The sequence below is a fragment of the Cynoglossus semilaevis genome, chromosome 17 (genome assembly GCF_000523025.1).
Source record: "Cynoglossus semilaevis isolate Cse_v1.0 chromosome 17, Cse_v1.0, whole genome shotgun sequence".
NCBI classification, from domain to species: Eukaryota; Metazoa; Chordata; class Actinopteri; order Pleuronectiformes; family Cynoglossidae; genus Cynoglossus; species Cynoglossus semilaevis.
In genome coordinates, this window is record NC_024323.1 from 1,470,299 (window position 1) to 1,496,415 (window position 26,117).

Sequence of the window (26,117 nt, forward strand, 5' to 3'; positions counted from 1 at the left end):
AAGGAATGTCCTTGAAAAATCCTAGTTTATGTAAACATTCATTTTAACTTTTCATTCATTCAAACTTTTGAGGAAAAATTGACAGCAACTGTGCATGATTGTCCCTCTCTCCGTCTGTTATGTAGAATTTTTCATTTGGAAACAAATGAACACACACATCATTGGTAATTGTTATTTTTTATGTCTTTTTTATCTGTAGCCTTTCAAGTTTCCTTTTTAATGTAAATCTTTTTTCACAGACCAACAACAAAAAACAAAACAAAATGCATGTGCTATAACATAGCGCATAAACCGCTAATACTGCAAATCCTGCCAGTATATTGGGGCTATATACTATACTACTATACATATAGTATAATATATATATGATATATAGTATATACTATATAATTTACTATATACTATAGCCAATACTAGTACACGTTGTTATAATTTCGCAGGCCAAATTTAATTACACTGCGGGCCAGATTTGGTCCCCGGGCCTGAGTTTGACACTAGTGTCTACTAGTAAGTCACAAAGCAAGTGCTGCTAGATTATAAGTAGGGCTAGGCATTTTTAATGCGGTTTAATTAATATTATTAATAATTTAATGTAGCTACTTGCATTTAAAGGGTAGCCAAGAATATCTTGTACTGTATATACCGAGTATTTTTCCATATGACTAAATACACATTCGATGTTTTCATCGTTGGTGGCTCACTTTAGGTTCATTGATTCTTCAAAGTATAAAATTCCTTATTGTGTCGCTGCTCTGTCCTCCAGGAACTCCTACAGTAGGTCCAGTCTGCGGCGGGTTGACTGCTGACGAGTGGGGAAAAAACAAACAAACAAACAAACTGGAAAACAACGTAACAAGCTATGGGTATTACCACTATTCCCCTGTCACTGCCATCCAGGTCCCCCGCGGTATATTGTCCACACTCAAGACACTAGCATGTGCGCCCACACTCTCCCACTCAACGCCCCGCTCAACACCTCTGCGTGAGCAGACCTCTTAGCTGTTTACACGAAAGGATTATCTGCTCTGTAAACACGTCTCCGAGCCGACCATCGGTCTCCACCAACCAAAGAGAACCGTCCTCTCCTCCGCTGGTTTTTTTTTTTTTTACGCTTCAGTTTTACAGGACTGACGCTGCTAAACACTTACCGAGTTCAAATGATTTGTCGGTTCGTCCTTGTCTGTTTTGTGTTACGGCCTCTTTTTTTTTTTTTTTTTTTTCGTCTTAAACAGTAACAGGGAGCTTTCTTATGTTATGAACACACCAAATAACTGACATTCCTTCACCCTCCAGAGTTGTCACTTTTATCCTTCCATCTCCTTTTACTGGGATTTTTAAAGAAACATTGTTTTCACCCCCCATCGTACCTGGAACTTTTAGGACCAGTAATAACCATTTTTAAGGGAAAGGATCGTTTCTGCTAACAGTTGCTCGTTTAGTATTTGCTTAAGGCAGACATGTCGTACTCACCGAAACAAACAAAAGTACCAGGATTTACTTGTTTGCTCACTGACCAAAGTCTTTTTTTTATCCAATGTAAAACACACTCTTTTCTCAAATGTTTTTAAAAACGGCAAATATTTAAAAAAAAACATCAATTTATTAACTTAACAAAAAGGTATTTGTTCTGTATACTTGACACTTCATATTCTCGTACTTTGAATAGGTAATGACCAAAACTGTGCCCCTACTTTACTATTTAATTCCTTCTCGCATTGGAAGTTCGTGATACTATCTCTAAAAAAAAAAAATTCATTCCGAACTAAAAGTAATCATAAACTACATTTTTTTACTGCATGGTGACTGTAACTATTAGTACCTGTAATCATTTATAAACATCATTATTTCTTACTTTGTGTACAAATAACCTGTATTCTCTTGCTCATCAGTTCATTAGTAAAACTAAGTCCTATTTTTTTATTTTTTGTGTGATTAAAATGATGATGATGATGATGATTTCCTGATACTGGTTCCCCCTGCAGTAGAAGAACCTCAGGTGGCTGTTCCCCCCAACCCCTCACCCTTATGCTACGTGCACAGCAGCTCAGATGAAAAGCATTATTCAAAGGGAGGGAAGAAAAAAATACATAGGAACAGATTTGTAAATGTTTATCCTATACTGTGAAATATTCTCTTGTAACGCACTGTAGTCACATAGGAAGAGCGCTGTCCTCAGCCATCGTTCCCATGCGGAGTCCTTTAACTACGTGAGGCTGTTCTAACCCCAGCACTCCCAGGTGTGTCACCACTACTCTGGCCGAGGAAGTTTAAAATTGTTTCAGCTACTGTACTCTATGATTATATTGCACTATTGTATACAATGTACTGCATCACATTAACACTGTACCAGATATCCACAGATGGAACTCTTTTTTTTTTCTTTTTCTTTTTTAATTTATTTTACACTTGTATCTTTTATACTGCAATTAAATTTCTCTCTCCACTTTTTTTTTGTTTGTGATTTAACAAATATGACATCACACTTTTTTTTTTTTTTTTTTTTACTTGACTTCATTTTTGCTTTTCACGTGACCAAAGCTGTAACTCTAGATCAGGGGTGTCAAACTAATTTTGGTTCACGGGCCTCTTGCAACCTAATTAGATGTACAAGTACAAGTACAATTGTAACATAATTAACTAAAAATATCAAGTCCATGTTGTTCCCCTTTTGTTTTCATGCAAAAAAAGTACAAATATATTAAATAATTATTGTTATTTATTCATTTTTAATTTAACATAGTTTTACAAAAAAAAAACTCATCTCTAACAAGAAGCTTTGGTATATTTTTCTGATTTTCAAAAATGATCGAGAGGGCCGGATCGAACACTCGAGCGGGTCAGTTTTGGTCCGCGGGCCGTATGTTTGACACCCTTGCTCTTGATGGTTTAATGTCAGATGTTGCATCATTCGACGAATAATACTAAACATGCTATACTGTTTGCAGGACGGGTGTTGTTCTTGAGGTCAGTCAAATTATGATGGTTTAATGTCATTATACGACGAATAATACTAAACATGTTATACTGTTTGCAGGGCAGGTGTTGTTCTTGAGGTCAGTCAAATTAATTTTCTTCTTTATATAAAACCAGGTATATTTTTAATTAAATCAAAAAGCAATAACAAACGCATCACCTGACCATTGCAGATGTGGGTTGTCATTAAAATGCTACACGTTGGCCCAGCTCCTAATACCTCCAACGTTGCAGGTTTGTACATTCCTTGACTGCTTTTGTTTTGTTAGCGTTCCTAAGACATCGGAGGCTCTTGTGTTGCTCTTCTGTCGGATTTAGGTACATTTGAGGACCATCTGCTCCTGCTGGGGCCGCTGGCCCTTTAAGAACAGCAGCAGGGGAAAGAGGAGGAGATGTAGAGGGGGGCAGGAGGAGGAGGAGGAGGAGGAGGACCAGGCTGGAGCATCTTGGTTGCGGTGTTTTTGTCTCCCTGTCAGCGAGCGCTCCTGGGCCGAGGAGGAGGCTGAGAGGATTTCTACAGGTCAGATAAGAAGAGGAGACGGTAGAGGGAGGAAAAAGAAACCTACATTTTTATGTGAGTGCACCTTTTTTCTTCTTCTTTATTTTTACATGAATGCAACGGTTGTTTTAAAGCGCGTCAGTCGAGGCGCCTTCATGTGAGACTGGACTTCTTTTGTACTGTACAGTCCTTCTGCTCCTCTAACGGATTCCCAATCTTCCCTGACCGACCTTACGTTTTCCCTCGTAATGCTAACTTCGTTTTGTTCTCATTTTAAATTTGACGCCATGTTTTCTAAATGGTGAGCTGATACTCGGTGTTCCTCCTTCAGTGCGTGCCTTTTGTTTCAGAGCATCAGTAGGTTTTTTCTGGCAGCGCCGTAAACACAAACAAACCATTATTATTCCAACAGAAATAACATCTACACTTCCTTCAATTAGCAAAACCTCAAACGAAATATTTTCATCGTTGACTTTACTTAAATGAAGTCCTAATATATTACGAACCAATTTCCCACCAAAATGTTTTATTTTCAAATTTTAATTCGTAAGGATAATTTTTACTCGTCGTACCTTTTCTCAAATTAACCATAAGAATAAAACTCAGCGAAAAATTGCAGTAAAGTCACAACTTTACCGAAAATTGACAAAACAGGCTAACCCAACCGTTATCATATCATAAACAAATAATAGAAGGACAAGATAAACTAGCAAAACGTTTTTGAAGAACAGCGGGGTAATATCAGAAAAATAAGAATAAAAAGCAGTAAGAGATATTTCCAGCTTTACACAATAAAGTTAAAAGATTTTTTCAAAGCCTGTTTAATTCCTTTAACAAAACGAACGAAAAAGTGAACCAAAATTTCAGCCACCTTATCCTTACGTAGCCAAAAAGCTAAAAGTGGCTAAAAGGTTACCAAGAAGAGCGTTACCAGTTTTCCAAGATTGCAAAACTTAAATTAAAGACCTATAAATGTGTCAAAATATAATAAAATATTTTTGAAGTAATACATTATAGTATATTGTGACAGCTCTTTTATATTATACAGTTGCATGTGTCCACCCGTAGACTGTAATTTTTGTTTCTCAACCAGCACAAACACATTTGGCTTCACACTTGTGTGGGTTTTGGGTTCTTTTTTTTTTTTTTTTTGCTTTTTTTAGTTTGCTTTTGCACGTTGCAGCCCTCTGTCTCACACATGACAAGTTGCAGAAAATATGATTATGAAATATGAGTAAAGTAAAGAAAGAAAGTGAAAAGCTGCAGGCTGTAGAAAGGACTCCGGGGAGAGGGTGGGTCTGTGCGCAACGCATTCTGCAAAGTTTCCATTAGTTCCAGATGTTCATTGACTGCTTGATGCCTCACTTTTGCCGTCGCCTGCTGCCTCCAACTGGTCAGTGGTCAGTCTGAGGGAATTGAGATCTTAAGGAGGTGCATGTGGTTCTGAGTGTGTTTCATCAGGAAGAAGACAAAGACTTTTAACCCAAAAAGTGAATGCAAATTTGAGGGAACGACTCAGGCTGTCTTCAGATATTTACAACTATCCCTTCTATTTCCTCTCATAAGTTTGAAAGGTATTTTTTTGCTACAGTTTTTACTTGTATCTGTTATTAATCTTGAGTGGGTTTTTCTCAAATAGTTGTTTATCCCCCAATAGTTTTACTGACTTTATTGTGTGATCTGGTTTTCGTGATATAAAATTGTGATAACACTCATTTAGTGTAGTCATGCTGAAAGCAGTAATGGACCTTGCTGTATTTCTTCCCAGTAAAGATCTTTTTTAGGAGAAATGTGTTTATTTTAAGTTAAGAGTTCTCGAATGTCCGTGAACCACATTTCTAGAACTTTGGATCGTGAAACTTTCTTGCATCTAGAAACCTTTTTGGATCACCGTACATGCAGACAATATCTCGCTGTTTATTGTAGATAAAATGTCCAATGAACAATTATTCATGAGGTGACCCAAAGGGCACCACCCACTTGAAGTGTGAAAGTTTGTGGGTCAGACTTCATAGTTGGGGCTTTTTGTCCTTCATTATGGTCGGACTTTGCACCGTAGCAACAAAACCACATGCTTAGGACCACATCGCTTTGCGAAAACACCATTAATTTACGTCTGAAACAAATAACTCTAATAACTAGTCCAACTTAAGGCAAGTTCTTTATGTTAAGCAATGACTTGAGTTGATCAACAGTCATTAACAGCCTCATGTCCACAGTTTGACTGACAACTCAACCAACCAATGATTGACATATAGAGCGGGCCAAACAGTCTTTGAGTCCATTGAAAAGAACAGAAATTGACGTGCATTATGGGAGATGTTGTTTATGGTAAACAAATAGGATTGAGAGAAACAAGTATTCTGAAATAATAACCATGTGTACGTTAAACACATACAGGATTTTAGAGAAACAAGTATTCAGAAATAATAACCATTAACAATGTGTACGTTAAACACATACAGGATTTGAACACTGCATTTGACCCATACAGTAAACCATAGTATAGAGTCAATACTTTAGACCGGGGGTGTCAAACTCATTTTGGTTGAGGGGCTACATACAGCCTTATCAGCTGTGAAGTGGATCTCATCCACTTCATATATCATAACATAATTACCTTAAATCACAATAAGGACATGTTTATTACCCTTATTCTCCTGCAAATAAGTACAACTATAATAGCAAATATTCATATTTTATGAAATATAACCTGACAAAACATCACAAACAAAGTGTTTGTGCGTTTTTTTGGGGGGCCAGATTGAATCCCCTAGTGCATTGTTTACCGAAGACTGGGTCGCGACCCTCAGGTGGTCACAAGAGTTTTTTTTGGGGGTGGGGGGGTCTTCTCGCATCATGTTTTGTAGGAGTTTACGAATAATGTCTATTGACTTGGGTCGCGAAGGTTTGTGACTTTTTAAACATGGGTCCCCAGAAAAAAAGTTTGGCCCGCATTCCGTATGTTTTGACACCCCTACTTTAGACTTTTTATTTAGTAATACGTGAGCCACATAAAATGTTGTGCTTTGGGTTTGCCATGTGTTCTAGAGGATCCTCCGCATTTATGGTTGCGTCTAAATTTACTTGGTCAAAAAATGGTCACCTTCTTATCCCCCCCCCTTGTTTCCAGATTCACTGCATGTCAGTGTAATAACAGTGAAAATTGACCCTTCTTTTTTTTTTTAGGATCTCAGGATCTCTGGAATCCCATTAGCCCCATCTACCCCACCCCCCCAGAGTGCAGAATGGGGGAAATTCCTGCTTCGGTTTTTCAAAAATGTTTTCCTCTTCAGCAGTTTTAAGAATTTGCTGTCGAGGGGGCATTGCTTATGTGTCAGCAGTTTAACTGCATGTCTCACTGTTTTGTCATAACAATAGACGATATTTATTAGATGCTGCATGATACAAGAATGTCCTTAGGAATGGGGTGAGACCCTACTCAGTGTCCGATATTGGTCAGGCCTTGTGTTAGACAAAAACGTAAATACAGCATACTACACACACAAATAACCCTTTCATAGGTATTCTGGTAGAGGTACTACGATTGACGATTGTAAAATGCAGTAATCACGTGTAAAAGCATCAGTGGCAGTTGCGTTGTTGGTCTCTCATGGATTGATAAGACTCACTTTCACACATCGTCGCCTTGGTTGGTTCGTGTTCAAAAACTGGTCTGGTGGTAAGCCTGTATTTTTATACTTGTCTATGAGAATCTGCCCCCGCCCATCATGGCTCAGCCCCGCTGGGGAACTGTAAGGACAGTCAGGGGAGTTTAGTCAGCAGTGTCCTTTACCAAGGACTGGAGAACAGTGACTTTGAGCAGACTTGTGGTCATTAATCTTTTGGAAAAAATTCTTTGTCACACCCTTGAGGCAGTCCTCTCAGTTGTGGTCATTAATCTTTTGGAACAAATTCTTTGTCACACCCTTGAGGCAGTACTCGTATTTTTGTGTATTTGTGTTTTCGAAGTGGCCGTTATGAGGATATGTATTCGTGCAAATGCAAGCTTTACATGGTATATGAGTGGACTGTAGTCGTATTTAACCCTTTAACCCTAAAATATACCTCTCTGGTATCACAAGACACGTTTATCTGGTGAGCTTTTTCTATTACATTACATCATTCATTTCCTACACGGTTACCAAAAAAAGGTTCTAATGCCCGTTCCATCTTAAATTTAACTCCAAACCCTCCCGGAAATATTCACCTCTAAAATCGCATACTTATAATGTTTACATAACGACTCATTCCGACCAAAAAAAAAAAACATTATATAATTTGTTTGCATTCGTTACTGATATGCACTTGTGAGCTCAAAGCGGGGGCATGTTTAAAAATGTCAACAATGTGTATAAACGGCTCTTAAAACAAGCCGTACTGTGATTAGCACCACCGTGCAGTACAATGTGGTGTACTGTACTTTTTTTGTCCTTCGATTAGTTTCCCTCTTGTTCAAAAGGCTTTGACTTAGTTAAAAAAAAAAACAAGATATATTAAATCGTCATAGTTGACTTCTAAGCAATGTCGAGAGTTTAAACACAGGATTATCAACCACATTTGATCAGCACAGTTAGGGTTTAGTCTGCAGGCTAATTAAAATAATTGGGGCAAACATGGTCTAATCAGATAAAGCAACTATACTTGTTGGAGGACCAGTTTGGAAAGTTTGGCGTGCCAGATTTGGCCCACGGGCCGCCAGTTGATGATGAATTTAACAAATCAATCACGTCGAAAAAAAAAACACGTGGGAGAAATGTTTCTGCTTCCTATGTTTTGTCGTTATTACCCAAACCGTCGCACACTATCTTTTGATCAGCAGCTCCACTTAAATCAGGAAGTCGTTGATAAAACCCCAGAGAGGAAACCACTTGGCATGAATTGCCACCTTGAAGATCCTCTGTTCTCCTGCTGTATCCGCTTAGTGCTATGACCCACGTGTTTCAAACCTCAGCCCGACACTGCTTTAACCACGTCGTCGTGTCTGGACTTCGTCTTCCTCCCCTTCAGAAGACCCCTTCAGATTAGCACAGAGTTCAGCCATCACTGCAAGGCATCATCCTTAATCCCCCTCCACCCCACCTCCGCCAGGAATTTTCTCCCAATTGCTTTTTGTCTCTCTTTCCGGTGCCACTCAGTCCCGCCCTTGCTCAGTTTCCTGTCGGAGGTCGCCATAATGACCAATAGCCGACTGTGTGAGTGTTTACACTGCTTCAAGCTCCAGGAGTAACGTGAGCCTCCCAGCCCCTAACTTCAGCCATGTGCTCACCATCCAGCCCAGCACCGTCTGCTCCTCCATTCCAGCGCTTCGCCTTAATGTGAAAAACAGAGCTCTTTTCTAAAGAGCAGAAAGCTCACGCTCTATCTGACCATGATTTCAGCGTCCTGGGTTCACGGCCAGATTTACTGAATAATACATATGTCAGCCAGCAGCTCAAGCGCTGGCTCTCTGTTAGTGCGTGACATCATCGGGCTTCGTTTGCACATGACAAGGGCAGCGCTTGTGAAACAGTATGATGCACATAGCCCCACTCTGGTGACAAACAGTGCTTGTGTAGTTACATTTAGCATGAGTGGAAATGTTTGTGGTATTGTGTTGTCTGTATCTCTTATTGAAGACCAGTTGGTTGACTGGTGAAATATGTGCCAATAGATAGATGGATGAATGGGTGGATGGGTGGTTGGGCGGTTAGATGGATGGATGGATAGATAGATGGACAGATAGATAGATAGATAGGTCGGTCGGTCGGTCGGTATATAGGTGGGTAAGTAGATAGGTCCTTCTGTCGGTAGGTCAATTGGTCAGTCAGTTGATCGATAGATAGATAGGAAGGTAGGTCGGTCGGCCGGTCGCTATATAGGTAGATAGGTAGGCTGGTTGGTCGGTCGGTATATAAGCAGGTAGGTAGGTAGATAGGTCGTTCGATGGATGGATGGATGGATGGATGGATGGATGGATAGATAGATAGATAGATAGATAGATGCTGGGAAATTAACAAATAGCATTTGAAGAAACATATGAAGCTGTGATTTGTAGAAAACTTCTAAACGATTTAAATGTCCGGTTTCGACCTGTTTTATTTTCAACACCCGCAGTTAAATAAGTAACTTGTAAGTAAGTAAGTGACTGGTAAGTGTACTTCTTCTTAAGTTAAACATCATCTGAGTAATAGTACTTTCCACCTCTGTGTGAAAGGATCATCTGGTTAGTGATTACCACCAGGCCCACGAACAACCGAAACGGATTTAGTTTATTTTCCCCTCTAAACTACCACTCATAATTGGAAGCTAACTCGAGCAGGGCATTTTGGTAAGTGTTCCAGGGAATCATTTAAAATGCCACCATTAACATATTGGCCTGCGGTTTGAAAAGCCAACCGAACGAAGTTGGCTGTTCCCCTCCTACAGGAAGGTGTGATGCTAAACAAGAAGACTTTATGTAACGTCTCTTTTTCAGCCTTTTAATCATATAAAATGTTTTGATGGTAACTAAAACAAACGGCTGCTTCCCAGCATCTTGGATTTTCTATTGTCAGTGTTTATTTGGGGAAATGGAATTCCACAAACGATGTTAATCTTCCAGATTGGGCCATTTTAGATTATAAACAAAGTTGCTTTGAAATCTTTTCTACTCATTGTGAGCAGCTTTTTCTGCCCATTGATGTTAGGGTCTTTCAAGCGTTTGCAGACGACGGGAGCAGCAGTTGCAGTGATTCACGCAGGTTTAGCTCACATTTGAATACAGTCGCAGCCCTCTCTTTCCAGAAGTTTCCGTTCAACTCCTTCACTCTGCCTGGTGTTTGCCTTTCTTTCCTTAAATTCTTTTTTTTATTTTTTTTATTTCCACCCTGGTTCCATACGCCACTGCTGTCCCCTGCTCCTAAACTTTTTTTTTTTTTTTTTCTTTCCTGTGCTTCTGTAACGCACTTCTTCTCCTTCTCATTATACCTCAGGACTGGGAGGAGGAAGTGACTAGGGTGGTTCTGGATCCTCATGGGAATAAAACCATTGAGCTCCCTTTCCTGTAACCCTTTCTTCATGAAAACAGTAGACTGAAGCCACATGACTTCTCTATTCTGAAGTTTATTAGTTCACTCAGGGTTTATTTAGCGTTTACTGAACGGCGTCATATACGTTCAGACAATGAAAAATACATAGTGCTGCGCACATGGTTGGCAGCTGGTTGGTCGTTTTTTTGGGGTCTTTTTTTTTTTTCATAGTTTTTGATTTATATGGCAGCCAAACTGAACTCTCGTTCTGTCGATTAAATCCGGAAAATCGTATCAGATGTCTATAAGAATGTTTTCTAAACACCAGCTTACGTTTTTTTTTTTTTTTCACCCTCAAAGCTATTCTGAAACTCAAAGCCAAAGACCAGGAGCATATTCTCTAAGGCAGTGTTTCCCAAACTTTTTTTTTCTGGAGACCCGTATTTTAAAAGTCACAAACCTTCGCGACCCAAGTCAGTAAACTCCTGGGAAACATGATGCGAGACGACCCAAAAACAAAACTCTTGCGACCCGCCTGAGGGCCGCGACCCAGTCTTTGGGAAAGACGATCATATGTTTCACTGAAAAAATGTAGCAAAAACAATATTTAATATAGCATAGATCTAGAATATTGTAGAACAACGAAAGTGATCTGCCTCTTTGCCTGTCTTCTCTCAGGATGTTATATGTGGACATTTAATTGATGGACTAAATAAAACAAAAAAGCTGTTTTCGAGGGTGTCGTTTGCTGGCTTTTACATTTGCAGCCATAAACAATCTTATGAAGGGCATCGTTAGTTCACATGTTGAGAGGCAGGGGGCGGAGTTAAGTGCTTCAGAGAACCTATGACGTGACTTTGTTATTTGCAAAAGCTCAGCTTCCATAACAACAGTGGGTGGACAGTGACAGGGCCTGGGGCTGCAGTTATTTATCCTTCTTCTCATTTAGCTACTGGGCTATTTTTGGCTATTTAAAAATAAATAAAATAAACACTAGTTAAAGTGGGCCTAAAATCCCCCAGTCTAAAAACAAAGATTCCGTGATGATTCATCATTGAATGAATTGACGTAATTCTTTTTACGTGTGATTGGTCAAGAGTAAACAATTTAAACGCGGCTAAATCCTGCAGATTACGCACTATTGATGTCATGGCTTCGACAGATCAACTGAAGAGTTGCAGCCATGTGTGTGTGTGTGTTAATGTGTGCGAGTTCTCAAGCCTAAGACTCCTGTGACTCTCTCTGGTGTGGGTGATTAAGGGCGAGGGGGGGTGAGGTCTGTCTGTGTGTGTGTTTTCATCTGTGCTGCGTGGGAGTCGGTGGGAGTCGGAGTTGTAATGTTCGGCATTTATCTTCCACAGGTTTTCACTGTCCACACTGAGACAGACTTCTGAGAGGAAGATCTGTTCACTGTATTCACTCGTCATCCTTCACGGGTTTTTTTTTTTTTTTTCAAATTAGTTTGAGGTTATTTATTGTACAGTAAGGCATTGACTCAATTCTTCAAACTGATATTTTTATGTCTAATACTTCATTTGATCAGCAGCGCTAGCCGCTCGGAGCGACTGGCATTTGTTCAACTTTGCACTCGTCTGCGTATCTGCATTCTGTCACCCCGTGGGTTCCAAATAGCACTTAATCAACTCCTGTTGGCTCAGGGACAGATGTCCTTGCCACATACACGTGGGTTCACGTAGTTGTTACATCTCACACTTTGTTCATACAAGCGAACCAGGAATAAACCTGTTGTTCGCCGGGACATAAAAATGTCAATGTAACCAGTAGCATTTGTTCAATAATTAAAAGTACAGTAAAAGTTAACAACAATTTTTGAGTCGTATTTTGCGATCTCCCACTCTCTGAACCGCAGGAGGTTCTATAACCCGGTTTATTGACTTGGACATCGGGTCAGATAATTGGACATAAACTAATATGGAGTCTAATACACCGATGACAACATGAAGACAAAAAAGTTCTTTGTAGGACTGTAACCTCTCAGTCGACCGATGGATTCATTGGTCGATACGATTCAAATTCTGATCGGTCGTTTTTGTTGTTATTTTTTTTTTTGAATAAATATTTTTTTGTGTTCATGTTATCAGGAGGAACCTACCATGTGCTAATAGTGTTTTCACTCTTTTGGAGATTTTTTGGTGTTCATGTTATCAGGAGGAACGTTCCAATTGCTAATAGTGTTTTCACTCTTTTGGAGTACACCAATCCATAGATAGACAGATTGAATAAGATACTATAAGGCCCAGGTCAGGTGGTTTGGTAAATATTTGTTGAATTTTGAGCATTTCATTTACCGTCAGGCCTCCTCTATCTACCTCGTGTTCAGTCAGACCGAGACTTTCTTTGGTCGACTGCAGCCCGAGTTGTTTTAGGTGTTTGTCTTCTGGTGAAATTCTTACATACTTGCCTTCTTACACTCTTGGCTATATTTATTTTTTTTCTGATCTAGGATCAGATTCTGATCCCTGGAATGATTTTTGGTCCTGGGAAAAATCAGTAACAAAGGATAAGGTCTTCAATGTGTCACAGAATCAAATGTGTAGACACACACACACACACACACACACACACAGTTGCTCCCTCTCACTCTCTCTCTCGCCCCTCCTTGCTGTATATTAAAACCAGCTGTGGACCCAGAGGCTGCATGAATGGCTCTTTGTGATTTGGCCCTGGTTCGAGTCCTAAAGGTCTGTCATCCCTCCACCCCTCCTCTTTCCCCCTCCACCCTCTGTTATTGGCATGACACACACAATATCCAACAATGACCTGAACAACAGCGTCTCTTGTTATGATATTATGTAATAGGTTAGGGTGTTCTCTGCTAACCCACCAACAAAATGTCCTCCCTTAGTCTTTGTGGTCCCGGACTTCTCCAAGGCGTGAGAATCAACAGAGGCAGTCATGGAGCTGTTGATGTTAAGGAGTCTCACATTAAAAAAAAAAAAAAAAAATCCCGTTCATACAAAACTGTATTTTGAATAGTTTAGAGGAGTGGGATTTTTTCTTGCAAATTTATACGGCGTTTTAATTAGACTTACGAACCCTTCGGGTTTTGTGAGGAAGAACTAGCAAAAGCAACACTAAACGGGGGGAAAATGGAATGAAACCACAGGCGGAGGCACAGGGGAGGTAACTCGGTTCCAGTACAAACAGCTGTGCAACAAGAGTCAGCTGCGCAATGCAGATCAGCAAGGGAAAAAAAAACAAAACAAACACAAGAATTTGTCGGTATTAGAGATTAGTTGAGTATTATTTTTTTCAATCCACATAAAAATCTGTTTTATGAATCTCATCGCTTATGAATCCCTCTTCATTCAGGGCGCATCCTGTCTTCATGTCAGATGGGATATTCCGCAAGAGGTGTTTTTAATTTATTTATAAAAGGCAAATAAGGAGAACGTTTGCACTGAAAACTGAGAGCTACTTCGAGGGCACGAGTAAAACGAAGAGCTACTTGTTTGCTAATTGACTTCCCTGAACAATAAAAAATTAAAAAAATTAATGCTGCTTCGTTGAGTTCTGGGACGTACAATAGAATATCACTGCAAGCGTACCTGATCGGAAAAGCACAGTAACAGTACAATTTTTGACCCTCTTGTTGACTAGTTTCGTTTTAAGACCATCACCTGCGGGCACCACGGGTACCACGTTGGTGACCCCTGGTGAGAGTAGTGTGTCTTACACTCGAAAGATCCAGGTTTTGAACAACATTGAGTATCTATCCACAAGTCACACTCATGCTAATATTCATGCTAATACTCATGTTCACACATTGAGCACGAGTATGACTTAGTAAGTTCCGGGGTTGCAGTCCTAGTTATCACCCAACTGAGGGTTTACGTGTTTACTGTATGTGTTGTTTGTTTTGTGTTGATGATGGGTTAGTGATGCAAGAAAAAAAACACCACATGTTGCCCAATCGTGTGGCAGGGAGGCTCGCTGGAATCTGGAATCCATTACAAAGAGCATGGAGGAAAGAATGAGGTGTGGGGAGTAAACAGCTGGAAGAGAACAAGATATTCTGTACTGGGATCACCAGAACTATAAACTGCAGTAGAAGGTCAGGAATCCAGTGGCATCTCGTCAGGGCATATTATTTGTTTGTCGCTCGCAGCCACAGGAATGTCTCTTTGTTTTTTTTTTGGGGTTTTTTTTTTTTCCCTAACCTGTTCTTTCTTTTAGGCGGGGGCTTTTTCTGTAACATGTCATAAGTCTGTTTTTGTCAACACAATTACACACCTTCGCTTTTAATGATTTCCCACGCGGGTGTTGAATGATTGTCTGAATGCTTGACAGTGGTTGCCAAATGTAATGTCCTTTTTTTTTTTTCTTTCTTTCTGTAGCTGCTGCTGACTTCAACAAAAAAAGAGTGAGTGTGAAGCCCTGGGGGGACAGAGCCAATCCATCCTTGCGTCACGAGCAGCTGGTATGAATTGCAAATTCAATCTTCTTTTTTTTATTTTATTTATTTCCAAACCATTCACCAAGCATAGGAAGACAGTCAGTGAAGCTGTGAAACGACTTCTTGACATGGTAGTACCGAGGTTTGAAGCATGACAAAAATAATTAATCGACTCAACAAATGAGTGAACTGACCTCAAACTGGGGCCTGTTATTTCAGATATTTGTCTTTGGGGTGGTCTCCAGTCTCTGATACCCGCTAATCTGAAGTGTCCACAGACTGAAATGTTTAAGATAAGGCATGAAAAGTGCAGTCAAAATAAATAAACCTAAGTCTTTCGTGCGTGCGCGACAACATTTACCTTCTTGTTCCTGCCTCCCTAGTTCCTGAAAATGTACGTTATTCTCCAGACGGTTTCCAGGACACAGTGTAGACGTGTAATTCTAGCAGGATGATCTGCATCGTACCCCCTAAGGGTCGTCTTAATTTAATAGCACAGAATGAAAATGGGGGGGGGGGGGGGGGGGGGGGGGAGGACTTCCTTTCGTATGGTGTGCAGCTGTGTAGGCAGGTGGTGGCTTCGGAAGGCATTTGCCTCCGAAGGAGCTGCCCAGGAAACTCATCGGAACTGCAGAGATTCCGAACCTTTAAGTATCAAAGCCATTGTCATTTAGCATGTAGCTAGCATACAGTAGGAACACTTAAAAGTGGCCATCAAAAGATATTTTTCATGCAAAATGGTACAAGTATATGATTTATTTATTGGTATTTAATATCATATTTAATGAAATATAATTTTACAAAATAACTGTTTCTGTATTTTTGGATTTTCAAAAATCATCCATCGAGTGGGCCAGATTGAACACCCTACTGGGCCAGGTCTGGCCCACGAGCCACATGTTTGACACCCCTGTTCTAGACCTTAACAGCACCTTATTCTGCAGCATCAAATCAGTCAGTCAGATGAAGTCAAGCTGGCTTAAAATGTTTACTGATTAAATGTATGCATGTGTTTAAAAACAAAACCATTCGGTGAAAAAAAAAAAAAAACTGTAGATTAAATTGACAAGACAGAAAAAAAAAAGTCTTGAAGTAGCTGTTCTGTCTGTGTCCCAGTCTGTGGGAACAACTGGTTTGATGATTCAAAGGCTAGCGCACACTGGTTTCTGCAAGATGTCATTTCAAAGGAACTCTTGTTTGGTAGCCAAAAGAGAGGGAGAGAGAGAGGGAGAGAGAGAGAGGGAGAGAGAAACCACTTTCAGTCGTGCACCATACACTTATGGGACACATGTAAACACTGGCAAACACCTCCGAAAACAACCAAAACCAGCCACTGATGTGGGCATTTTGACAGTGAGATTTAACACCCGGAGGAACAGAGAGAGATACTCAATGGGAAAAAATGTGTTTTTGCGGGCGGAGGTTTTAATTCCAACGACTAGGAGGAGCTCTGTTTGGGAATCTAGCGAGCAATCAGGTCCCAACATGGCGGTCTTCGTGTCTAAACCCAACGTCCAAACATCTACGCGGATGTTTGGACGATAAACTGCGGCCTCTAATTATATCTCATCAACTGTCCCCTGTCAGCGGCGCTGACCTCCACCCTGCTCTTTGTCACACACACACACACACACACACTTGTGCAGCTGTTCTTTTTGAAAATTGCACGGACTTTCATTTATTTGTGCAGCTCAACGAGACCTAATCCCTGACCCTCGCAGGTTCTAGTTTTATCCCCCATGTCTAATACAATTCTTAACGTCACCCTAACTTTAACTAGAGAATAAGAAATAAGCTTTTGTCCAATGAGGACGTGACCTCCGTAATGACCGCAGGGCCTGGAGAAAAGAAAAGAAAAAAAAAACCCAGTAACAATGCCAGAAATCTCATTGGTTAAGTAGCTAAGAAATACAAACTCGCACAAACAGATGTACATAAATACACACACACACACGCACACTACGTACAAACACTCACCGCTTCGCACGTTGTCCTTCTGTTACCACATAGTGTGGCAGCAGATCAGTCAGTTCAATACTTTCATCCTGGACTGGATATAAACACGCAGGCACATGGCTCACTGAAGGCAGAAATCCCAAAGGTCTCTCTCTCTCTCTCTCTTTCATCTTTTATCAATCTATTACATATAAGTTTTTTTTACTATCTGCTTTTGTTCTTTTGTGATTTTTGGATCCCGCTAGAGTTCCGCCTATGTTAGAGTATTTCATCATACCAGTTTTGTATCTAAAAATCAACATCTGGACATCTGAGCAGATAAAGCTTTCTGTCCGTGTATTTATAAAGTTACACGCATTGCTTTTTACCTGCTAACCCAGACATGGGTAAAATAAGGCCCGGGGACCAAATGCGGCTCGTACAGCTTTTTAATCCGGCCGTCAAACTTTTCCAAATTATATAATTTATTTATATTGTCATTATACTTCTGCCTTCTGACTTCTTCTTCGCTAGTATCAGTCGATAATATCGCTTGCGTGATATTATCGGACGTCCCTAGTTAGAAACAATTATATATCACTTTTTACGTTTACTTTCACTTTCATTTCAAAACTATTTTTAGGTCACATCATTTGGCGAAAACCAGACATTGCGTTATCTGGGATTTATTATCAGAGCGAAAATCCGATAACGATTCTTACCAATATTACATAATGACGCTAATATCAGCCGATAATATTGGTTGGACGATATTATGGGACATATTATCGGATATTATCATTATACTTCTGCCTTTTCCCTGCAATACCCACGTTTCCCCAGTAGATGGCGTAGAAAACGATAAAAGCATTTTAGCCTTTATGGCGTGACTTTTACATGTCATTTATCTTCTTTCGCACGAACGCTCCAGCTATCTGTTTTTAAGTTTTTGTTATATTAATTATTATTATTATAAATTTCATTTCTTGAATTGTTTAAGAGCACATACATTAAAAAAAAGAAAAATCACGGTTGCTTTAAATCAGTTTCTGTTGGTTCTGAGCAGGACAGTGCATGCACACAAAGTGATTTAATGTTTGACAGCGTGTCTGGCAATGGCATTCGGAGAGAGCAAGATAGGAGACCTTACAGTAGGACACTTGATGGACTACAGGCCCTTGACAAATACCACATCAGTTAAGTCAGTGTTTCCAGTGTCCTACTTTTTAGAAACCAGCAATCGAGCCGGGGGTCACTCGATTCAGAGAGAGAGAGACGCAGACTCCAATTTGAATTAAAAAAAAATAGATACTAACCCAAAAAAAAAAAAAAAAAAAATAAGTGCAGGTTTGTCGTCCAGACGTCTGATGTCCGCTCTTTGAGGTCCATGTGCTGTGATGATGTTTAATTGACTGAATCTGAATCTGAAGCTGGATTAAGTATCACGTTCTCCGTTCCCACACGGAGCAGTGAGCCCAGAAAAGCTCATCTCTTTTCTAAGACGACACACTATCCGAGGTAGTCTCTGGGACACGTGTCAAACTCAAGGCCCGGGGGCCAAATGCGGTCCGCCAAACTGTTTTGTGTGGCCCCCGCGGGAGCTTAAAAAAGCATTAGGTTAAGTCCATGCAGCAGAGTTTCTTAACCTAAGAAATTAAAAAGTTTTTTTTTTTTATTCATTGCAATGAACAATATTTGTAGCTTGAATAAATAATAAGCAATTGCAGAAACATATATTAGTCTGTTACGGAGTAGTAACATCCATACCAGTGATCCCCAAGGTGCTGAGCATTGATGGATGACTCTATTCTGTTTGTATCTGAATGATATTATTTTTAAAATCTTGTCAGATTATCTTTAATAATAAATGGCCCGGTACCAAATGACCTATGGACCGGTACTGGTCCTCGGACCAGGCGTTGGGAACCCCTGCTCTATATAGTCTTCCATTTACAACAGGCCCTTCAAGGGGAACTGTATCGCTGATGTGGCCCCCTGGTGGAGATGAGTTTGACACCCCTGATTTAAGAGAGAAGGAACCGAACAACAAAAGAAACCCAACCCCGGTTGTTCATGGAGACCTCGAATACATTAGCTTTGCTCTGAAATATGCATTGTAGTTTGTTTTTCGGTGTCAAAGTAATGAACAAGTGAACACAGAAGGAAAGAATGACAGGGAGAATGTGGAGCATTATGAGGTCTCCTGATCATCAGCTGATGTAGCGGGGGGGTGGAGGCACCAGAAAAACCCATGAGGAAAGAAAAACAGAGGAGAAAGAAAGAAAATGAGGAGGGAGAGAAAGAGAGAGAGAGTCTATCCGAGCCCTGATTTAAGAGGCAGAAGTTCGCAGCGCACATGATTCCTAATAAGGTTGTAAGTGGCAGTCTTAAAACCGTCCGTCCTGAAAAAAAGCTGCCAGGAAACTTCTCCTCCTCTGAACGCTCAGAACAGAAACAAACATAACGGACCGAGTCCTAGCCTGCTCTGAAAAGTATGAAATAAAATTAGAAGGAAAACGGGACAAGGGAGGGTGACGTAGTGAAAGAAAACTTTTGAGATTTTTGTTTTCTTGACCGTGATATGAAAAGAACGGAATAGTCATTTAGCATGGCTCCAAATATGAGCCACATGGAGCGGAGTGTTGACATCTGTACGGAGTGAATACAAGTCTAAGGACAGCGGATTACATCAGCTCACATTAGCGGCAACGATTTAATGAAGTCCTGATTCAATTTAGGTGAGGGGGGGTTTTTGGTACGGAGACCACAGAGAGATACTCCGCAAACTCCGCATGTGCCCGTTATGGTCATATCATCGCTAACTACTTTCAGGCTAGGAGGGCAGAGCTGTTCCATCTTCTTATTTTCAATTGCTTTAAGACAGTCTGAAGGTGGACATACAAATATGGTGCTTATCTAACCGTGAGGTCAGTGTAAAAATAAATGTTAGTAAATCTGAATGGAGCTGAATGTTATCAAAGAAAAATTGTAGCTCAAAAAATGGCTTAAGGATAGCGAAAAGTTAGACAACGAAGTTAGCTTTTATAACCTAAAAACTTGTTATGTATCACTTGGAAATTTTCTAAAATAGAGCAAAACCTTACCTAAATGAGTCAAGAATGTTGTAAATTAAATGTATCTGATGATAAATAAACTGAATGATCCCAGAAAATTAGCTGAGAAACGGCCAAGTATTTTTTTTTTAAATATCTCAGAACTACTCCGAAGTTTTGTGTAGTGAGACACATTGTAGTGAAATTAAACTTTTATATTAAAGTTAAAGATGTTTACAGGATCGAGAATGAACCACAAATTATATTTTATAGAATTTTTTTTTTAAACTAAACATAAAAGAAATTTGAAAAAGAGAAACAAAAAAAAAAATCCCTCAAATCTCATTTTCCAAGACTGGTATAAACTAGGGATGACTCGATTCAACTCTTTCATGTTCGATACTGATGATGCAACTTTCAATCTGCAGAAACCGATACCAATCCGATATCTTCTTTTGTCCTTTTCTCATGGCATCTCACGCTAAGTTAAGTTGAACATCATGTTCGATACTGATGATGCAACTTTCAATCTGCAGAAACCGATACCAATCCGATATCTTCTTTTGTCCGTTTCTCACGGCATCTCACGCTAAGTTAAGTTGAACATTTGATCTCCGGCTTCAGATCGGACGTTGCTATAGTTGTTACTTTCAATATTCGATCCTGAAACATCGAAACCGATACCGATCCTGAGTTTGGGATCAAGCCATCCCTAGTATAAACTTAGTCATTTCGATATATATTTTGTCAAATCATCTGGATGTGTAATAACCGTTTTCTGAATGTGTGTGTCTACAGGTTAATGACTGTTAAATAATCAACCAAAGACTCATGATGGCACAGGTGCTTCATATGGACCCTGGCTTCCCAGGTACAGATACTGATTTTTTTTTTTCAATTTTAAAGTTCTAGTTGTAGTGTTCTAGTGATCGCTCCCCGCAGTAGATTTACATTTGTTTAATCTTGATTTCCTTTCTACTTTAACTACTTTTACATTTGTTTAATCTTGATTTCCTTCCTCCCCCAGAGAAACTCAACAAACTTGCTCCCCCCTCCATGCACGGCAAAGAGCAAGAGGCACCTTACTCGGTGGAGACCCCCTATGGTTACCGTCTGGACCTGGACTTTCTCAAATACGTGAATGACATCGAAAAAGGGAACACTATCAAGAAGGTGCCGATCCAACGTCGGCCCAGATACGGCTCCCTGCCCAGAGGCTATGGCTACACCGGCTCGTGGTGGACGTCCACGGAATCTCTGTGCTCCAACACCAGCATGGACAGCCGGCACTCCTCCTTCTCTTACTGTGCCCCGGGCTACCACGCGTCGCAGAGGCCCAGCTTTAGCACTGCCAGAGTGGAGAAGACCTTGATGGACGCACGCAGAAAGCTGGAGGAGGAGAAAGAAGGCCGCCGATTCTCCAATCTGGGCAGCATGAACAGCAGCGTCGCCGGCTCCAACACCTCCATCAGTAGTGCGCACAGCTTCAATCGGAGTCAGAGCGGAGGCGGGTCGTTTACCCCGATAAGTTCTGGCCTGTCGACGCCAGTTACCCCAACACCAGCCCACCTTCAGCATGTCAGGGAGCAGATGGCAGCGGCTCTCAGGAAGATCCGAGACCTGGAGGAGCAGGTGAAGACCATCCCTGTGCTGCAGGTGAAAATCTCTGTGCTGCAGGAGGAGAAACGACAACTCAGCGTCCAGCTGAAGAGTCAGAAATTCCTGGGCCATTCTCTGGGTTTTAGCAGAGTGCGTCCCAGAGGAGAACTGTACATCGACATCCCCGAAGAAGAACAGAGCGCCGGCGCAAAGAACAACGGCAACAACCCCGGAGAACCCGTTTCCGTCACTACGCCCGACGGCGCCAAACAAGACTCCGGGTGTGAGATTGAGGAGACGGTGATTGTGGGCGGAGCCAGACCAGACGCAAAGCGGGAAGTGCGCACCATCGGAGTGGGACCGGAGCAGTCCAGGGGCAGCCGTCAGGTGGGAGTCGGTGTTCGGGAGGAGGACCTCGGGCTTCTGCCGGAGACGAAGGCTCTCAGGAATCAACTGGGTCAGCTTGAGGGCAAGCTAAAGAGGACGATGCAGGAGCTACAGGCTGCTCAGCAGCAGCAGGCGGCGTCGGGCCAAAGGTCTCCTCAGGCAGATCACCCACTCATAGCAACCAGCATGGGCTGGCAGGAGTCGCAAGACTGCAACCTGCACACCCTGGTGAGCTTCACACAGGAGCCCCAGCGGACAGAACAGAGGACTGTGGGGATTCAGGTGTACACGTCAGAGCAGCCCACCGTGGTGGAGGTGGGAACGCTCCTGCGGGCAGAGACCTGCAACTCCACCTCTTCGCAGCCAGCAGGATCGGAGAGCAGTCACAGAGGACAAGCTGAAAGATTGAACTCAGCTGGTAGAGTATCAGAAATAACGATAGTTTTTACAAACACGGTTTGATATTTGACGTTTTCGGTGGTTCCCTTTAGTGAGTTAAAACTTCTGTTTTCAAACAATATCTCCTCTTATTTGGTTACATCAACCGTCCTCATTACTCCCCTCAGATGACGGCCCTTTTTCCCCTTCTGTCTGGCAGCTACGTTTCCAATATCCTTAGTCCAATAAATCCTCCTCTAAACTTCTAACCCTCAACGTTTATCTCCAGAGGGTGTAACCCCGGCCTGCAGCTCTGCCGCATCGGTGCCTGAAATATCCACAAAATCAGTCTTAAAGTATCCTTCCCGGAGACTGTATTTAGTTTTGTATATAAAAACAAGTTTAAATGTACAGTATTTCACAATATTCTAATTGAAAAAGTATTTCTAAATACCTTTAATAGAGACCAATAAAGTAGGTGGGTTCCATAGAATTTCTTTTTTCTTTCTTCGGAATTTAATCAAATCATTCGAACGTTTTCCAAACGTTTTCGAACTTTTCAAACAAAGATTGATTTAGTTGTGGATTTTACAATGAATATCTACCAATTAATTGCAAATGTCCAAGGTCTAAATGTAGTTAAAAATAACATAACTTTTTTAAATATTTTTTTTTAATTTTCAAACTCGTACTTCACCACCTAACTTCCACGAATATCTACCAATTAATTGTAAAAGTCCAAGGTCTCAATGTAGTTAAAAATAACAAATAACTTTTTTAAATATATTTTTTTTATTTTTTAAACTCGTACTTCACCACCTAACTTCCATATAAGTTACATACTACATATACGCCCCAAATTTTTTTGTTGATTGTTTTTCTGTCCAACCTGTACGAGACTGATTTTTTTTTTTTTTCCCCGCTCCCTTAGACGTTTCCACTAAGGTACCCATCGCTGTCAGCTCTAAACAGGTGCGCAACGTCCTCAGGAGCGAGCTGTCCACGTCGATGCCCGTGGCCGCTCCCGCCGTCACTGTAGGAAAGTCCATCACTCAGATTAGTTTGATGCCCTTAAAGGGGGCAGATAGCCACCAGCGAACCACTACAGAGAACGTCCAATCACAGGAAAACGCTAAAACAGGTAACGTCTATGTAGCATCCCAGCTTTTTTTTTTTTTTTTTTTTTTTTTTGGTCGTACCAAATTTCCTGGCTGGTTTGTATGACTGGTTGTGTTTCGCAGGCTCGTCTCCTCAGTCTCTGAGATCAATCATGAAGAGGAAAGCAGAGGGTGAACCAGGCTCCCCTTCCACGAAGAAAAACCTCCAGTTCATGAGGGTCAACGGAGGGTAAGTGTTCTTGAAAGTCATTGAAGACCATCGGTCAGTCATTGTTGTGAGATCTGAGTATGTTTTTCTCTCTATCTTTCAATATTTACAGGTAAAGAGTAATCATTTCCTCTAGGATAGTGATGGTTATTTATGTGTGTTTGTAAAAATCCAGAAACACAGAAAATACAAAATATATTTTTCAAATCACTTAATCACTTATAACAGATGAAATCCACCAAAAAGTATATGTTGTTTTAAAAAAGAAAATACAGGGGGTCCTCCAGTTACGTTGGGGTTCGGTTCCTAGCGGCGACGTAAACGGGAATTTTCAATGTCGAAAATATGTAGAAGAGCTGAAGAAGAGCTCGTTGTCTGAGAAACTATTGCTTTTACATGGAGTTAGTCACAGCGAATCGCGATGAAGAACACGCGGAAAGTGGTGTGCCGTTGAGTTCTTTATTGTCATCTACAATTTGCTCTGCCAAACCATGTTGTTGGGAGCCTTAATGAAGGGCAAAACTGTTCAAAACAAAATATGGCGTATCACCATCGCATGGGAGCCTTAATGAAGGGCAAAACAAAATATGGCGTATCACCATCGGATGTAAACAGAGCCGTCTTCCTCGTGGACATGATGGACGTAACAGCAAAACGCTGTCAACTGAGGACTCCCTGTATATAAAAAAACAAAAAAAAATTCTTTACTGAACTGATTGCTTTGCCTCGTCTCTGCTGCCTCTCAGTGCAGGACACAGTGACCACCACCGCGGTAGGAGAACAAGTGTTTTAAAACATTGCCACTCGCTTTGAGCCATCCATCTGTAATTTATTCATCTGTTTGAAGGATCTTTGCGCTAACATTTAGCACTTGCACATCTCAACTTAAGCGCTACTTTGTTTTATCATTTGCCAAGCTTCTGATCTCGCTATATTTTCTAATGCTTTTTTAGCGTCATTTGATTTTCTTTTTTAAGAATATGTTAAAAGCTTTCATCTTTAAGGACAATAACAGTGGGTTTACATTTGACATAAAATACAAACAACAGTTGTGTAAGTATATATTGGGTAGCAGATGTTAAAAAAAAATGTTGCAAAACACGAAATGCAAACTAACATTTAAATGCTTAAAGTTCATTTTTCGCAAGATATCTACCTGCTGTTTTTATTTGCCTGCAGCCAAGCTTCAAAGTCAATTGCCATTCAAGGTTGTGCATGTTTGTTATCAGCTATTTAAATAATTCCATGTCCCTGCAGTTACGAGTCCACATCATCAGAGGACAGCAGCAGTGACAGTTCAGACGAGGCCAGTGACTCCAGCGAGTATCACGAAGCCAGAGAGAAGCTTCCAGAATCAGGCGCCACACACCAGCAATCAAAAACCACCCACATTTCTCAGGCCCAGGAGAACGCTGCTTTACCTCAGCAAGCAGACGTCAAAGCCGACAATCCAGAGAGACGACAGAGTTCAAGCCGGTCTACGGCCGTTCATGCAAACCTGCCAGATAAAGACTCTCAGCCACCAGCAGAAGAAGCTGCCGTACAGGAATGTCCCTCCCAGCCAGCAGTCACTGACCCCGTCAAGACCCCGCCGTGTTCAGGAATGTCGTCGGCCTCTCCGGCGAACATCATCATGGGCCAGTCACAGGAAAAGCAGGCAGCCGCTGGGGAGGTGACCTCCACACCCCTGAACACTGAATCAGCTCCTGAACAAAACTCTGTCAGGTCTGAAATCCCCTCTTCTTCGTCACTGTCTGCTACCAAAACCACAGAGGTTAATGAGCAGCAGAACCAGCAGCAGCAGCAGCAGATGACTGCCAGGTCTGAGACCACGGTCGTCAACAGTCAGCAGGAGTCAAGGCAATCAGCTGACTTCAGCACCAAGGACACTGCTACAGCCAAACAAGTCAGGTAAGACTGTATGTCCAGTCTGTCCATTAGCTTTTAATGGACAAACTGCATATATAAATATAAATATATATATGTAAATATCAAATAAACATATACAGACACACACACACATTTCTATACATACTATGCTATAAATATGTGTATATATTTAAAACAAATATTTATATATATTTATATATATATTTATATATATATACACACACAGCCATATACAGACTCGACACATTCTACAAACCACCATTAAGATGCACAGTAAAGATATTCAGTAAATCTACCAGTGCTATGGAAAAAAAAAGTTTGAATTTTAATAGGATTTGAGTTAGATGTACTTTTCATACTCTTTGCAACATTTTTCTATATTAATAATTCCATTATCATTAACTCCATCCACCACACTCCTGCAATTATTTGTCTTTCTGTTCCAGCGATATATACAGAAAATATTTTGTCATACTTAGAAATGATCATATACCTAGAATCATCCTGATTAATCACAATGATTATTAACCTTGATAAACCCTTGGATTTTGTGTGTATATATACAGTATATATATATATGAGATTTACCTGCTGTGTGTGTATATACAGTATATTATCAAAGGGTAGCTGTGGATTTATTAATATTAATAATATGTATATATATATATATA

General features: G+C 40.7%; 2 protein-coding genes across 2 annotated transcripts in view; both read left to right on the forward strand.

Moving 5' to 3' along the window:
- The window catches only part of dock6 (dedicator of cytokinesis 6), a 36,540-nt gene extending 34,095 nt beyond the window's left edge, over nt 1-2,445 (forward strand). Inside the window, 1 exon segment of the mRNA XM_017040641.2 lies at nt 764-2,445. Coding sequence (XP_016896130.1) covers nt 764-806 — 43 coding nt within the window. The 3' untranslated portion in view covers nt 807-2,445.
- Nucleotides 2,446-3,014: 569 nt separating this feature from the next.
- Nucleotides 3,015-26,117, forward strand: part of kank2 (KN motif and ankyrin repeat domains 2) — a 28,463-nt gene continuing 5,360 nt past the window's right edge. The window contains exons 1-7 of the mRNA XM_025064512.1: nt 3,015-3,547; nt 14,820-14,902; nt 20,665-20,737; nt 20,894-22,270; nt 23,162-23,371; nt 23,472-23,577; nt 24,814-25,467. Coding sequence (XP_024920280.1) covers nt 20,698-20,737; nt 20,894-22,270; nt 23,162-23,371; nt 23,472-23,577; nt 24,814-25,467 — 2,387 coding nt within the window. The 5' untranslated portion in view covers nt 3,015-3,547; nt 14,820-14,902; nt 20,665-20,697. The remainder of the gene's footprint in view (nt 3,548-14,819; nt 14,903-20,664; nt 20,738-20,893; nt 22,271-23,161; nt 23,372-23,471; nt 23,578-24,813; nt 25,468-26,117) is intronic.